We start from the raw sequence: 15,351 nt of genomic DNA, 5'->3' as shown, positions 1-15,351 counted from the left end.
CGGCATCACCGGAAAAACATAATCACCTTCTGGCGAATTGTGAACCTCACAGTGTCAGGATTAGGGTAAACGTTTGCCTGCAGGACAGAACACCTCAAAGGCCTGCAGCCCTGGCCCCAGACAGCCTGCAGATCTGCTGGTTTTTGGTGTTGCTTAGCACTTAACTGATGGATTAATGCCCTTGGTTTCACTGTTAACTACCCACACCTGGTGTCCTGGGTCTGAATCTGCTTAAGTCCAGTTGAGTTGATAGGTCACACAGTCAGGTGCTAAATGTAGGTAGAACGCAGTTGGCCGTATGTCTCTTGGAACAATTAACAGGACTGGGAAAGCTGTTTATACAGAATGCACCGCCCATGATTGCTCGAGGACTGTTAGGGAAGGTTGTTGGAGCTCTTCTTCATGCCCGGATCAAGCTACGCCTGCGCATGTTTGTATGGTTACAGGGTGGGTGTTCTGTCGTTAGTTACTACCAGGAGTCTAAATGTAGGGAAGCCCTCCAACCCATCCACCAGGTTACTTTGCCTGAACAACGTGAGCGAGGGATTGCTGGAGTACTGTTGGAGTACAGGCGTCGACCTCAGAAGCCTCAGACGCACGCCTGGTCAGGGGCGGTCTCTCCCCAGGAGGTTCTACACTATCTCCGTCAACCCCATCACAGGTCGGAACAGTACGGATGCTGAGATGTGAAGGGCCGGAGCCCGACTCTGCGGCGGCTGCACGTCCTCAGTCAGGCTGGGACCAGGCCCTAAGGACAGCTAACTCCGTGAAGTAAATGCTTCCTTTAGAAAGGGCTTATTTTTATCCATCACATTATGGACTCGCAGGCAAGTAGCTGGGTCCTGATTATGGAAAATGTACACATGAGCTCTGAAACTAAATCAACAAGCTGAACGCCATTGTGTTTGCATAAGTCAAAGGGAAACATTGTGAAAGAGCTTGCATACCGATTTAAATAACTTGGACTAAGACTGGCAGAGGAAAACCCACATGCACCGGGGTATCAACAGCCCCCCTGGCCTGCATACACAAACACGCTTGTGCACATGTGCGTACACCCCCAGACACGTTTTCTAACTGCATGTTTCCACCAGCACTCACACTCGTGCAAACATGCCTGCTCACGCACACCCGCCGACACACAGTCAGCCTTTCAAACAGGCTTTTCATGACAAAAGCCGGAAATGATGCAGCGGTTCACCCCCTCTTCCTCTTGGGGAATGTAGTCCATTAATCCACCGTAACTTACTACTAGGCTTTCCCGGAGACGATCAGGGCTTTTTGCCAGACTAGCTCAAATGAGCGTCTCGTTCTGTTTGACATATTGATTTGGATGTGCTTCTAAAACCTTCCACTCACAGAGACATAGACTTTGGTTTCTGTTCAGACATCCCTATAATGCTTTCTTTAATGGTCTCTGATGCATCCCATTGTTACGGGCAGTAGAAATGAACTCCAGTCAAAGCTTATAGGCGTATTCTGCTTTTTCATTTGGCGTACACTCTTTAACGAGAGTGAATAAAAATGTAATCATAGCAAGATGTTTATACCTGTACATGTACATGTATATAACCTGGACTGCATTTCTGAAGAGTAGCAAGAAACATATGGGAGATATAGAATCCAATAGATACAACCCTCAGAGAATATGAATTGACTTAACTGAGAACCGTTCAGAATGACCATAAGATTTGTCATCTTGCACCGCACTTGCATACACACAGTGCTTAATGTTGGTCTGTAACATTCTATTAAGTTTTGTTGCTGTGAGGGCTTGTCCATCTTGTGGTACTGGTGGCTTCTGGGAGATGCGGTCTTAATAGGTTTGTTCCACAGCCACCGATGCGAAGGAGAGGCAGCACTGGGTGAGCAGACTCCAGATCTGCACCCAGCACCATACCGAGGCCATGGGCAAGGTGAGCATTTCTGCATCCACTCGCTGACCTCTGTTCAGTTTCTTGCTTGTTCTCAAATATATTTGCTCATATTCCCTGATTTGGTTTGCTATGGGGTCCACATCAAAATGAGTAGAACTGAGCGTTGTTTCTTTGAAATCCAAGGCTGTGGTTGCTGGAAGTGTCATTGACCAGTCAGTAGGGGGCAGCCTTGTTTATGAACTAAGTAGTAAAACACGTGCCTCTGTTCAGCTGGTTTTATTGAGCTCTTTCCAAAAGAAATATCTAAATGATCTGGTTAGCGGCCTCATCTGCAGGAAATCCACATCTTGGGTGTCGACAAGCCCTGGCCTAGGCTAGATGTTAGAACGATCAACCAGAAGAGACTGGCAGTTTGGAGAATTTCAAATTTAATATTGACCTTTATTGAAAAAATCTCATTTCAATTTGTGTAACTGAAGTGCTGCGGTGTGCTGTCATCCAGTCAGAAGTGAGCCTTAGCTGTGACAGCAGGTACAGTGGTCTTACTTTAGTACACTCATCGGGAGCAACTCTGAAGGTCATCAAGATGGATATTGAGAACAGCCGATATCACAGAGCCAAACTGGGCTCAGTTAGCACACACTGAATCACTGTTGGAAATTCATACTTTCATCTAGAATGAGCTTTTTCCAGTTTTTTCCCCCTGATTAATCATGTTGATTTTCAGACCATAAATAATACTGCTCCAAAATGACATCCTTTAACCCAGGGGTTCAAAACATGCAGTCTCTTGTTTTAAAAAAGAAAAATGTTTTCCTGGCTTCCGTTTTCTTTATTCCCCGGTTTGGAGTGGTGAGCTAAGCCCGTTCCATCGCGGCAGTGTCCTCTGTCGTTTGGTAAGGACTCAAACGAGCATGCCCGTCCTGCGGCAGACAGCCCTTCTTTTCACTCTGCGGAGCTGCGCAGCTGTGCTCTGCAGAACTGAGGTCTGCGTGTCCAGTGCCGCTAAGGCCGATGGGCCAGGCACAGGCGCATGATTGGCCAAAGGGTTGCACAGTGAGGCGAGGGGAGCTCTGCCTACTGAAACTCCCTCTTTCTAAAATGGGATTGTCCCCTGCAAAACTGCCAGTCTCTTCATTAATTTGACATTGATTCTGACCCAAGTTGATTTCAGTCCTGCAGGCTGTAGTTAGTGTTTAGTCAGCTAAATCGGCTAGAGGGTAATTTGATTGTCGAAAATAATTTCAGTGATTCTCTCATATATGTATAACATTATGTGAGACTTCCCAAATATTAAAGAACTTAGTAACTAACCCACCCAGGTACCTCAGAACTAACTCAGTGTGTTTGTCTGTGCATGTGTGCTTGTGTGTACGTTGCCTGCATTTGTGTTCTTGTGTTTTTTTTGCATGTTCCTGTGTGCATCTATGTGCGTGTGTGGGGTTGTGTTTGTGTGATGTGTGCATGTCTGTGTATGCATGCGCACGTGTGTATGTGTATGCTTGCATATGGTTGTATGCCTGTGTGTGCATCTGCATGTAATTGTGTGTGGTTTTATGACGGCGTGTGTGCGTGTATGTGCAAGTGTTTATGTTTTTGTGGGTGCATGATTATTTGTGTTCCTGTGTATGATTGGGTGTGGGTGTGTATGTTTGCATGTCTGTGTATAATTTGGAGTTTGTATGATTATATGAACATATGCATGCATTTTATTGTGTGCGTTTGATCCGTTTGTATGTATGATTATGTATATGATTGTGTGTCTGTGTATGTGTGTCTGCATTGTATTATGTGGTATGCTGTACGTGTGTGTGTGCGTGTATGTTGTATTATGTGGTGTGTGGGTGTGTGTGTTGCATTATATGGTATGCGGTGTGTGTTGTATTATGTGGGATGTGGTGTGTGTGTGTGTTGTATTATGTGGTATGTGTGTCTGTGTTGTAATGTGTGATATGCGGTGTGTGTGTTGTATTGTGTGGTATGTGGTGTGTGTGTGTTTTGTATTGTGTGGTACGTGGTGTGTGTGTGTTTTGTATTTTGTGGTATGCGGTGCGTGTGTGTTGCGGTGTGTGTTGTATTGTGTGGTATTCTGTGTGTGTGTTGTATTGTGTGGTATGCGATGTGTGTGTGTTGTATTGTGTGGTATTCTGTGTGTGTGTTGTATTGTGTGGTATGCGATGTGTGTGTGTTGTATTGTGTGGTATGCGATGTGTGTGTGTTGTATTGTGTGGTATGTGGTGTGTGTGTGTATTGTGTGGTATGCGATGTGTGTGTGTTGTATTATGTGGTATGCGGTGTGTGTGTGTGTGTATTGTGTGGTATGTGGTGTGTGCGTGTAGAGTAACCCCCCCATGAAGTCCCGCAGCTTCTCCGTGGCCTCTCAGGGTAGTGGCAGCTCTCCCGTGTCCCAGCGCCGCTCCAGCCAGAACCCCGCCTCCTTCTTCGCCCTATCGCAGAACAGCGCCAGCTCCTCCCTGTACGCCAGCAAGCGGTCCCTGCTGCCCGATCACCTGGTGGATGCCCGTGAGGTGAGCTGCTTCCTACCACGGCTCTACCCAGGACACCATGGCCACAGTGTGGTGCTTTACCATAGAAAATCTCATATCCGCCTTCTGTGAAAGACTGAAATTCAGGGCTAGCGGAGACCAGCAGCAGTTCTCTAACGTGGTTTGATAGTTTGGGCAAAACCATGGCTCGCTTGTCTTTGGCTAGACTACAGACTAGACTCACTTTACGGCACACATGGCTTTTTTTCTATAGCCATTTTCAGGAAGGGGCAGAATAATAATCAATAAGAACATATAGCAGAAAGCTGGAATTCCAGGCGCCAAGAACAACATGGCCGCCAAGAGGCATGACTGGCGGTACGATTAAACCTACGTCACTTGTGCACATCCGTGAAAATGATGTTGGCTGTGGTACAGCGCTAAATATAAACTTAAATGAAAAGCCCATTGTTCTCTCTCAGTTCCTCTGTCTCCAGAGGCCCTATAAGCAAATATTTTTCCGTTGCAGTAAACGTTATTTTACATTTGCTTGGCCGAGACGCTCATCCGCGCCGACTGGAAATAGCGTGCATTTGAGCACTCGCAGCTGGGCGTTCCGCTGACCCCTCACGGGTTCAGAGACTCGAGGGGCCCCGCGCAGGGACGGGAGCCCGTGGGCTGATGGTTATTCGGGCCCTCTGCCCACTCTGCCTGTCACAGCTCCCTTTCATCACCTCTGCATGTGATCTTAGCTAGTGACATCACCACCCGTCACCCCCAACCCCCCGCAATGGTCTCTTCCTGTGTATGTGTCTCCCTTCCTCTGTGTGTTTGTATGTGTATACTTCTTTACCCACTCCCCCTCTCTCTTTCATTCATGTTCTCTCGCTCTCTCAGATGATGTCCCAGGCTCAAGGCCAGCACAGAGACCTGATCCAGACCATTGAGGGTCTGCCAGCGGCCCCCGGCCTGTCCCCTCTGGACCAGGACCTCCTGCTGCTGAAGGCCACCTCCATGGCCACGCTCAGCTGCCTGAATGACTGCTTCCACATCCTGCAGCTGCAGCAGGTGGCCCGGCAGAAAGGCCCTCTGGGAGGTGAGCCCGGGCAAGCCCCGCCCTCGTCTTCCTGTCAGGCGTGTGTTACGCCAACTTCCCCCTGGAGCACCTTCTCATGCCTGTCAATCACGCGCTGCATCGCCGTCACCCCCCACCCCCAAATTACGCTGCATTGTTCGTCCCCCAGGACCGGCCTTCATTGCTGTCAATCACACTACACCATCTGTCATGTGCTCACCCTCACATTCTCTAAACCTTTCACAGCATTGGACATAATGCTGTGTTGGTGGGGTTGCTATAGAGAGTGATGCACAGTAGTAAGTGGGTGGAGCTGTGATGTCATCAGTGGCTCACTGTTGAACCAGTCAATGTTTTGCTATATATAGCAAAGTCTGTTAGTCTATTGGTTCCTACATGTCAGATTGGTAGCACACTGTACCTCCATCCAATGTGGTTTTCATTAGCCTCTCTCAGCACTGCAGCCAAGCATATTAAATTCACTGAATTGCATTAATTTCTCAGAGTTAGCTAGCTGGGACAACAGCGGGGTATTTTAGATGAAATACATATTTGGAGAGCCTTCTGTCATGATGGATAACTGAAACAATTCACTACTCATGCCTTAGAATACAGTAGCTGTCTGGCTTTGTCATCTTGTGAAAGACTATCCAATTACTTAGCCTGCACAAAACACTGGCAGCAATTGATTCTGTATGGTTCATTATACATTAGTCTGACTCTATTAGATCCGATTTTTCCCATCTGTAATGAAAATGTCATTTTCTAAATATACTTTTTCTTTATGGGCGGAGAGCTCGAAATACAGTAGTCAAATGATTAATCTTGGCAGAGTCACAGAATGAATTATTACTTTTCTGAACGCTTGCTTGGTAGAAAATATGCTTATGTACTGCACGGTTTTCCCTTTGAAGATCTGACTGTAAAAAGCATGTGAAAAATGGCGGAACAAATGCCTGGTTGTTTTTTAAAGTTGGAGGCCCTTCTATTCTAGCGAAGAAAGCAAACGGGTTTATCATACTGGTTTTTTTTCTCGTGAGCCCCTTGAGACCCATGCACATTTTCACCTCTACAGGGGCTTCACGCGTTCTTAGAGCTCAGGACTTGAATCTCTGAATCTGAAATGGAAATATTTGCGCGTGTGTGTGTTTGTAAACTAGCCGTCTGACGTCTGACACGCCTGCCCTTTCCACCTGGGCGGTCATTTTGGCTCAAAGCCTGAGGTCACCCAGTGTGTCTTTCAGTGCATTGACCATGTTGGTTCTTTTTTTTGCCTCTTCCTGCTGTCTTCTCCAAGTCCCTTGCCTGATAGAAGCATTATTTCCAGGCGTGTTTGAAGGTGCAGACTATTATTGCTCCTGCTCCAAAGCAGGCGATGGAATATTGTTTCATAATTGATGAGGAACCGTATCTGTGCTGATAGGCTGGCTGGAGTAAGCGGAGACGACGGGGTGGGTGGGGGCGCTCTGAGTGAAGCAGTCGACAGCTCTCCTAACTAGTCTCACTTGTCAGATCCAGGGGAGAGAAGCTGTTACTAATGCATGAATGTTTTCACTGTTTCTTTGGCAACCAGAGTGTCTTTTCATGGTCCTCCCTGAAAAGGTCTTGCAGACATACAAGCGAGCATTCTCTGGGGCCCATTTAGCCAATAGTTCTCAGCCATTTTCTTAAAAAAAGAAATAGATAAATTGGTGAAAACTGAAAAAAACCATAGGGCAGTCTGTCCATGCTTGAGACTACCAATTCACAGGCTCTAATTACCCTGCATGTATATTTTATGAAGTGTAACATGTGATGGAACATCTGAAGTGTCCACCAATGGGGATGTTTTGGTTGTCCTGCGGGGGCGGAGCCTTCTCTGGACATGTGGGCAGGCTGGTTTGCGACAACCTTAGCGGTGGAAGCAGGCGGGTGAAATGGGTCCGAGTTTCCCACCAATCCCAGGCGCAGTGGGAGGAGCCAGACAGCTGGGGCCCCGTCGCTCCCTTTTCCCTCGGGGTCAGGTTGCGGCTGTGTGCCTCCCTGTAGCAGTGGAGGGAACGTCCGCGCGGCCCCCTCTCTCCGTCTGAAGGCTCCGCGCGGCTCGCCTGTGGGTCTGCTGAGCGCTGCGCTGTCTTCCAGGGCCCACCATCGAGTGGCTGGGGCCCAAACTGCCCGACATCCTGAAGAACGGCTCCGCCCTGCCCTGCCTCGACGGGGGCGACGGCAAGACGGACGCGGCCAGCCTGGAGCACCTGGAGACGGAGCCCTGCGACTTCGCCAGGGTAGGAGGCTCGCCCGTCTTTGTGCCCGTCTCTGTGCCCGTCTGCCCGCCGCGCGCTGTCAGGTGGACTCTGCTCAGATAAAGACCTGCAAACTCTATTTATCATGTGTTTGCCTTGGCTCACAGTGTCCTGCATAGCTCACTGTTCACATGCTGTGCAGCCTGTCATTGTACCAAAGCAGTTCAGGCTAAGAGCTCAGGGGTGCAAGAGCAGGGCCCCACCTGGGAATCAGTCATGCAACATTGTGGTTACAACCACTGTGCCCCACAATATATGCATGCTACTCAAAATTCACAGGCAAGTTACTGAGAGCAGTTTACTGAATGAGGGAACTACACTGCATCTCTGATATGCATTTGTGGAGGGTTTATGAGGAGATCTTTGTGAAAGATGCAGGATTTATGTTTTAATGGCCAATGTGCTGATACAAAGTCACTTAAAGTAGCACTTTCTCATAAGCAAGTGTTTAAATCATGTTCAGCCTTAACGTAAGTCAGTGGCCTGAAAACAGTGTTTTCCTTGCTGTAGCCGAAAGATGTATTGCTCGGCCTCCGTTATATAAACGGGTGTTTATGCTGAAATGTGACGCTATCTCAATGTATCAGAGAGACAGGGAGAGAGCAGAGGAGTCAGAAGTCTAGATTTAAGAGGGGGGGGGGGGATCTCTTGCAGGAGGCCTGCCCCAGCCTTTATCAGATAGCGCTTTATCCGATAAGGCGTAAAGCGATAGGCGCGTGTGCGTGCTTTAGCCGCCGCTGCCGCGCACTGCTGTCGTCACGCTGTCTGAACCCGAGTAAAAGCTGAGCGGGACCGGGGGATAGAGTTACTGCAGCGCGTGGAACAGCCGGCTGCTCGGACGCACCTCCACCGTCTCTGCGTTAGCTAACGCCTAAAATACAGTAAAAATACTCAACGCTGTAATGCGCTCAACGGTAGCCAGCGAGCACAAATTTCAGAAAGTTTTAAGATGCTGTAGTCGCAACAGTCTAAGGGCTGTTGGAATATGAATCTAAAAGTAGTTATTTGAAAACAATATCAAATGTGCAAGACAATACTGTCTGATGATGATTCTGAAAGAAAACAATGTTGTTTAGAAGTGTAATTTTGATATGGTTATTAATGCTTCATAGAGTGCAAATAACTGCATTATGCATAATTAAAATGCATGTGGCAGATCACAGGCAGAACTGAGTGTAAGGAGTGTCATGATTTTTGTTCTACCATTAAATGAGTTTTGGTCTGTGGCATAGAAATTAGCCAAAACGTAGCTGCATGTGCTGCCCCTTACAGGAGCAAGAGGACATTGACCCGGAAGATGAGGTGGAGGACACCTTCACGGATGAAGAGGACGACCTGGGGGCGGTTGAGGAGGAGAGGAGCGTTATCCTCCACCTCCTCTCTCAGCTCAAGCTGGGCATGGACCTCACTCGGGTGAGCCCCCCCTCCCCGCCGGACCCAACCACAGCCTAACTTACCACTTACGTATTAGCCAATGCACTTATCTGCAGAGACTCGCATAGTTTACATTTTTAACTGTAGTCTGTACACATCTGGATTTTTACTCAAGCAACTATGGTTGAAGTTTGACCAGCATCTAAATAGACTGTAGAAGTAAAAAATCTGTTGGTTGGAGATTGTCTGTGGAACACAACAGAGGACCCACCCCTAATCATGTTGGCCATGTCTAACTGAAACTTAGGGCACTCTGAACTTTTGTATTTCAAATTTAAAAACTATACTGTGGTAAAGAAGAAGACAAGCCTGATAATTGGCTGATTCTGTGACATAAGCTGGTGGTTTTGAGACTCTGGGCCAGTCAGTCATTAGCTGAGAGCACCTGAGTGGGTGCGCGGTCGCCGTGGGTGACTGTGGGTGGTGTGGTCCTCCGCAGGTGGTGCTGCCCACCTTCATCCTGGAGAAGCGCTCGCTGCTGGAGATGTACGCCGACTTCATGCTGCACCCGGACCTGCTGGTGGCGGTGAGCGACGGGGCGGGGCCGGAGGAGCGCATGGTGCGCTTCGTGGAGTACTACCTCACCTCCTTCCACGAGGGCCGCCGCGGCGCCGTGGCCAAGAAGCCCTACAACCCCATCATCGGCGAGACCTTCCACTGCTCCTGGAGGGTGCCCCGGTCCCGCCCCCCTCCCGACGACGGGCCCCACCACCCGGACGGCTGCCTGGTGCGCTTCGTGGCCGAGCAGGTCTCCCACCACCCCCCCGTCTCGGGCTTCTACGCCGAGTGCCCCGAGCGGCGCCTGTGCGTCAACACCCACGTGTGGACCAAGAGCAAGTTCATGGGCATGTCCATCGGGGTGTCCATGGTGGGAGAGGGTAGGCTGGCTCTCTCTGTCCCTCTGTCTGTCTGACTGTTTGTCTGGTCTGTCTGTCTGTCACAGGCCCTCTTCCTCCTCTGCCTGTCTGTCTGTCTTTCTGTTACAGGCTCTCTTCCTCCTGTCTGTTTGCAAGTCAGAAACATGGTTCTTCCTGGTCTGTCAGTCTGTCTGTCAGTAAAGTGGTCTTTCTTTATGCATCTCTATTCAGTGGTCCAGTTGTGATAAAATGTAGCGCTGTTTCGAATGCGTACAAGATTTATTGGTTAATAGGTCTCTCTGTGCCTGCTGTATGGCCTTGTGTACATTTCCTTAGTGTAAATCACTTTGCAACTGATTAGATTATCCTCAAATGAGTTCATTGTGGCCTGAATTAAACATTTGATGCACTAATGAAAGGGCACACATCCCTTGGAAGTACTGGTCCTCATTAGTATGTCTGTACCCTTGAGCATAGAATATCTTCTTATGAACTGAATATTTATTAGTTCTGCAGACAGTGGCTTAATGGTAACCTCTATATTTCCGAGTGTCTGCTTTAGTCTCAGGCAGTGGGTTGTGTGATTCATGAAGCAGGTGTCTGTGTGTTTGTATATGCAATCAAGGTGCCATATGCCACTGCATGCGGTGTGTGCATGCGTGTATGTGTTCGTGCGTGTTTGTGACTGCATGCACCTTGAAAATCTCCATGGTGACCGGTGTACTCATTTGTAAATATTCCTTCCTGTCTACGTGTGCAGTTTTACATCTCTATAGTGACCTGTGTATTTGATAAGTGTGTAAACAAAGAAAACTTGAGTACACTGCTGTATGAGTGTCTAAATGTGTGTCTGTGTGCATGCAACATCTTGACTTGTGACTTGTACTCTGCCTCTGCCTGTGTAGAAATGTATGTTGCATGTGTGTGTGTGTGTGTGTTTTTGATGTTTGATCTCTATGGTGGTCAGTGTGTGTTTGTATGGTGTTAAGTCCCTATGGTGATCTGTGCTGTTTTTGTGTGTGAATAAAGTGGTAGATCTCCATAGGGATCTGTGCTGTTTGTGTGAATAGAGTGGTAGATCTCCATGGTGACCTGTGCTGTTAATGTGTGTAAATACAGTGGTAGATCTCCATGGTGACCTGTGCTGTTAATGTGTGTAAATACAGTGGTAGATCTCCATAGGGATCTGCGCTGTTTGTGTGAATAGAGTGGCAGATCTCAATGGTGACCTGTGTTCTGTCTGTACCCAGGCTGCCTGTACCTGCTGGAGCACGGTGAAGAGTACACCTTCACCCTTCCGTGTGCCTACGCCCGCTCCATCCTGACCGTGCCCTGGGTGGAGCTGGGAGGGAAGGTCACAGTCTCCTGCGCCAAGACGGGCTACTCCGCCGCCATCACCTTCCAGACCAAGCCCTTCTACGGGGGCAAACTGCACAAGTGAGCGCCTCACACAAGGCACAACGCGTTCCTTATGCCTACAAACGCAACGCACATGTTCCACACGCCTCCACACACAATGCACTGTGTTCCACACACCTACAGACGCAACGCAGTGTGTCCCTCACGCCTGAAAACTCGACGCACAATGTGCTCCACACCTCTCCCTACACAACACGCAAATCATTCCACACGCCTCCACACACAACACAGAGCACGTTCCACTCGCTGCCTTACTCGCGTGACCGTGGGCCCTTGGCTTTGGGAGGCCGGGGGCCCCTGTGTCTGCAGCGCTCTGAGACGGGGGCCCTCAGTGAGAAGCCCAGCGCAGATGAAGCTGAGTGACGCTAACACCGCGTCCCCGCTCCTCTCCCGCAGAGTGACGGCGGAGGTGAAGCACAACAGCACCAACGCGGTGGTGTGCCGCGTTCAGGGCGAGTGGAACGGCACCCTGGAGTTCAGCTACGGCAACGGCGACACGCGACTGGTGGACGTCACCCAGCTGCCCGTCACCAAGAAGCGCCTGCGGCCCATCGAGCAGCAGGGCCCCTTCGAGTCCCGGTGAGGGAGGGCTGCGGGCTCCAATCCCGATGCCGGCTTTACTGCTGTTAAATGCTGTTTAAGTCATTCTGTGCCGTTACATCACCCACGGAAAATGTTTGGTTTGCTTGGTTATGTCCAATTAACAAAATAAATATTAAAATTAATTAAATTGTAATTTACTTTTTTAAGCTTTAAAATATATGAAGGAGTGGAACAGGATTTTAATTACAGGAGATATGAGTATTGGGTTCGCTGATGAGACGATCGCGTTTGTTGCTTCCAGGCGTCTGTGGCAGCACGTGACCGAGTCGCTGCGTCAGAAGGACATGGACAAAGCAACGGAGCACAAGCGCCACCTAGAGGAGAGACAGAGAACCGAGGAGAGGCATCGGACTGAAACAGAGAAACCCTGGAGGACCAGATACTTTGAACAAGAGGTCAGTATGAACCTGAAACGTTACAACGCCATGGAAAAATGGCGTGCTATTTTAAGGTTCAATACTGAATGGTCCTTGGTTATACTGAAGATGTCTGACGAAATTTAGTATGTTATTACTTTACTGTGGCTTCACCTCCAGTAAAGGGGCTACTAAAATGTGTCTTATTGGTATGACCACTGGGTATTTCACTGTTCAGAGTATTATCTATGTGCCTTTTTAAAATGTTTTGTGGTCATTTTTAAATCGCCACTTGCCAATTACTTGTCGTTTACAAGTGACTATTTTATGTACTGAAAGTGAAGATTATGATGCTGACATTATTTATGATAATTATGACAGTATCAATTTGTATTGTATAGCGTATTCCCTAAACGATGGCACCACGTTCATTGCATGTCAGTTAAAACCTGTATTAGTTCAGCTGCATTTGAATACATCAGTTACACTGGTCAGAACAGTCACCACCAAGAGGTCGCATCTCAGCCTCATAAGACCAGGCCTCCTGATCCATTTTTTATGAACCTCTCGAAGTCGAAGCATCACTAGTTTACTTCTTTATTTTTTTGGTTCCTCCTTAGGGCGACGGTTGGGTATATCACAAACCGCTGTGGAAAACTGCTCCATCAAACCCTTGAAGGCAGTCACGCCGCCTAGGTGCTTCAAAAAGAACTCCTACTCTGACCGCTTGCGTTCCAGCACGGACCCCCCACCCGGGCGCGTTCGTCTTCTGTCTTTGTTTTTAAAGTTTCGACACAGTCTGTCCTCCTCAATTCGCAGAAATATGCCACCAACGTGTGACATCACGCAACGAAATGCTGTCCAGCTTCGATTTTTTTTTCCCGCAAAAAGGACAACGAAAATCTGGACACGGTGCATATTTTTGTAAGTCTTGATTGATACTTTTGTATAATCGCATATTAAACAGTCTTAAGATCAAACATGTATTCTTGTACATATTTAGGTACTCGAGTGACGCTGCCTTGAACCTGACAGGCAGCAGAACACAGTACCGTTTGGGTGAGCACTGAGCGTCTGGACCACGTGCTGTTCGTGTGATTATCAGGGAGTTTGAGCAGACTATGCCACAGCCGAGAGGGGCGCCTGTCACCCGTTTATCAGTGAGCAATTTTTTTGCTTCACGCATTTTTTTTTTTGCACAGGTAGCCTGTAGAGATTTTACAGAGGCACAAAAAAACGGGGCGAAGGCTCACCATCGCATGGAAGAGGAGAAGCCAGATCCAAATACAATTATGAAACATCCTTGCATCTGGAATGACAACGCTGCTTCACATTTTATATTCCTGCTGTTCTCACCAAATTGTATCCTGGTAACGGTCGTCAGGGGTTGACGGCGGTTTGCGCTGCTTGTGTCGGCAAAAACGAACTGAGGTTATGATGGCGGAAATGAGTCTTTGGGTATTTTATGCACAGGTTTGTGGTGACTGCCCTGGACTAACACTGAGATTTTCTATGACAAGCCGAGAGTGTTTGTTTAGTTTTGGTTCGTTTGCATGACGATGTCAGAATAAGCCACTGAAAAAATATATAAATTTCGACTTTAAATGGGCTTAAAGCAGTCCGATGAAGTCCGTTTTTTAAAGGGGTTCACTTCACGTTCCGATTTTCCGATCGGAGCATCAAAAATGGTTTGATTGTTTTCCTGATGCTGCAGTTTAAAGAATCCTCAGTCTCACGCACACCTGATTTGGTAAATGCCAGTGTACTGTTAACTTGAGCTGTGGCATATGCTGGTTTTATTTGCATACTCGTAATTGAATGAGTTTATTACACAGACTGATTTACCTATTGTTGTTTCAGGGGGATATTTTGTGCTGTTTCTCCTGTCATGTAATCCTCTTCTGCCGCTTTTTGTTTCAGACCATTAAACATGGCAAATAAAAATGGCTGGAATGTGACTTTGATTCCATTTTGATTTGCGGTGCTGGTGTGGAGTTTAAGGAAGATTTAAATAGTGCTAATCGAACAGAGGCCAATTTCCTGGAGAGCAGCAACATCTGAATTCTTAGTGATGTTGGACAGAATCTAATGAAGGACACACTGGCTGTTTTGAAGGACTGTAGACATTTCCCTCTTTGGCCACTTTGTCGTCTTTTCGCAAGTTAATGTTAGTGTATTTTGTTTTTAATCCTTACTGTAAAGATTACACCAATTTAATGCGCATGTGGAATTGATCGAAAATGAGTTAAGCATCCCCTGCTAGTAATGGAGTTACACTTATGAGACCCAATGGGTCTCAGAAACAGTGAAAGAGATACAGTGTTTGGCATGCGTGCGTTTTGTTTACTGTTCGTAGGCTAGCCTCTCCCACTACTGCATTGTGCCTTAAGCTATTTTGGAGTTTTGTCTTCCAGTTTGTGAATATGGCATATCTCCCAGACGTCTTAAGTCCCAGTTTTGTCTTGTTCAAGCTATAAAAGATACCATGACATAGGCCTACGTACAAGTGTAGTTTTTGGCTGGACCGCAACAGCGGGGCCAGCCCTACAAACGCTAATGTCTGTGACTGACTGACTGAGTGATGAAGTTACACCATTGGTCGGCCGAGTTATGAAGTCACCCCATTGGTCGGCCGGATCATGTGTGTCAGGTCCAGCCATATGCTAGGTTTTAACCTGATCTTGTTGATCTTGGTATCGACAGAACTGACAGGACATCTGTCCAGCGATTTTGGAATTAAAATTTTTGTGTTCCCAGAGCGATTAGAAGGGAGGACACGCTGATGCAACTTCGGAGTGGTATTCATGCATATCAACTTTGTTTTTGAACCTTTCTGTATGTCTTGCTAACCTGTGAAATGCACTGACGTTTAATTTATCACAACACTCCTTGTAGACATAGATAAGTGTGTTACTGAATGAATAAATTACAGATAATCCATTGTGTTTTTGTGTTTCTGTAA

General features: G+C 47.6%; 1 protein-coding gene across 2 annotated transcripts; it reads left to right on the top strand.

Annotated features, from left to right (window-relative positions):
* The first annotated feature begins 845 nt into the window (after positions 1–845).
* On the top strand, positions 846–15,334 carry osbpl11 (oxysterol binding protein-like 11). Of its 2 annotated transcripts, none has more exons than XM_064310748.1 (10): positions 846–1,916; positions 4,262–4,405; positions 5,261–5,459; positions 7,560–7,702; positions 8,993–9,133; positions 9,594–10,032; positions 11,262–11,448; positions 11,827–12,009; positions 12,275–12,428; positions 13,010–15,334. In XM_064310748.1, exons 1-10 carry the CDS (start codon positions 1,908–1,910, stop codon positions 13,064–13,066), a joined length of 1,656 nt encoding a protein of 551 aa, XP_064166818.1. In that variant the 5' UTR covers positions 846–1,907; the 3' UTR covers positions 13,067–15,334. The 2 variants fall into 2 exon arrangements, with proteins under 2 accessions (XP_064166818.1, XP_064166817.1); XM_064310747.1 differs by having other exon boundaries at positions 848–1,916; positions 4,217–4,405.
* The last annotated feature ends 17 nt before the right edge of the window (positions 15,335–15,351 follow it).

Source organism: Anguilla rostrata, chromosome 15 (assembly GCF_018555375.3).
Source record: "Anguilla rostrata isolate EN2019 chromosome 15, ASM1855537v3, whole genome shotgun sequence".
Classification (NCBI taxonomy): domain Eukaryota; kingdom Metazoa; phylum Chordata; class Actinopteri; order Anguilliformes; family Anguillidae; genus Anguilla; species Anguilla rostrata.
This window is presented reverse-complemented; position numbering and strand designations above follow the sequence as displayed.

Coding starts and splice junctions, on each gene's coding strand:
- osbpl11 (XM_064310747.1), top strand. Junction 4,406..5,260: donor ACCTGGTGGATGCCCGTGAG/GTGAGCTGCTTC, acceptor TCGCTCTCTCAG/ATGATGTCCCAGGCTCAAGG. Junction 7,703..8,992: donor AGCCCTGCGACTTCGCCAGG/GTAGGAGGCTCG, acceptor TGCCCCTTACAG/GAGCAAGAGGACATTGACCC.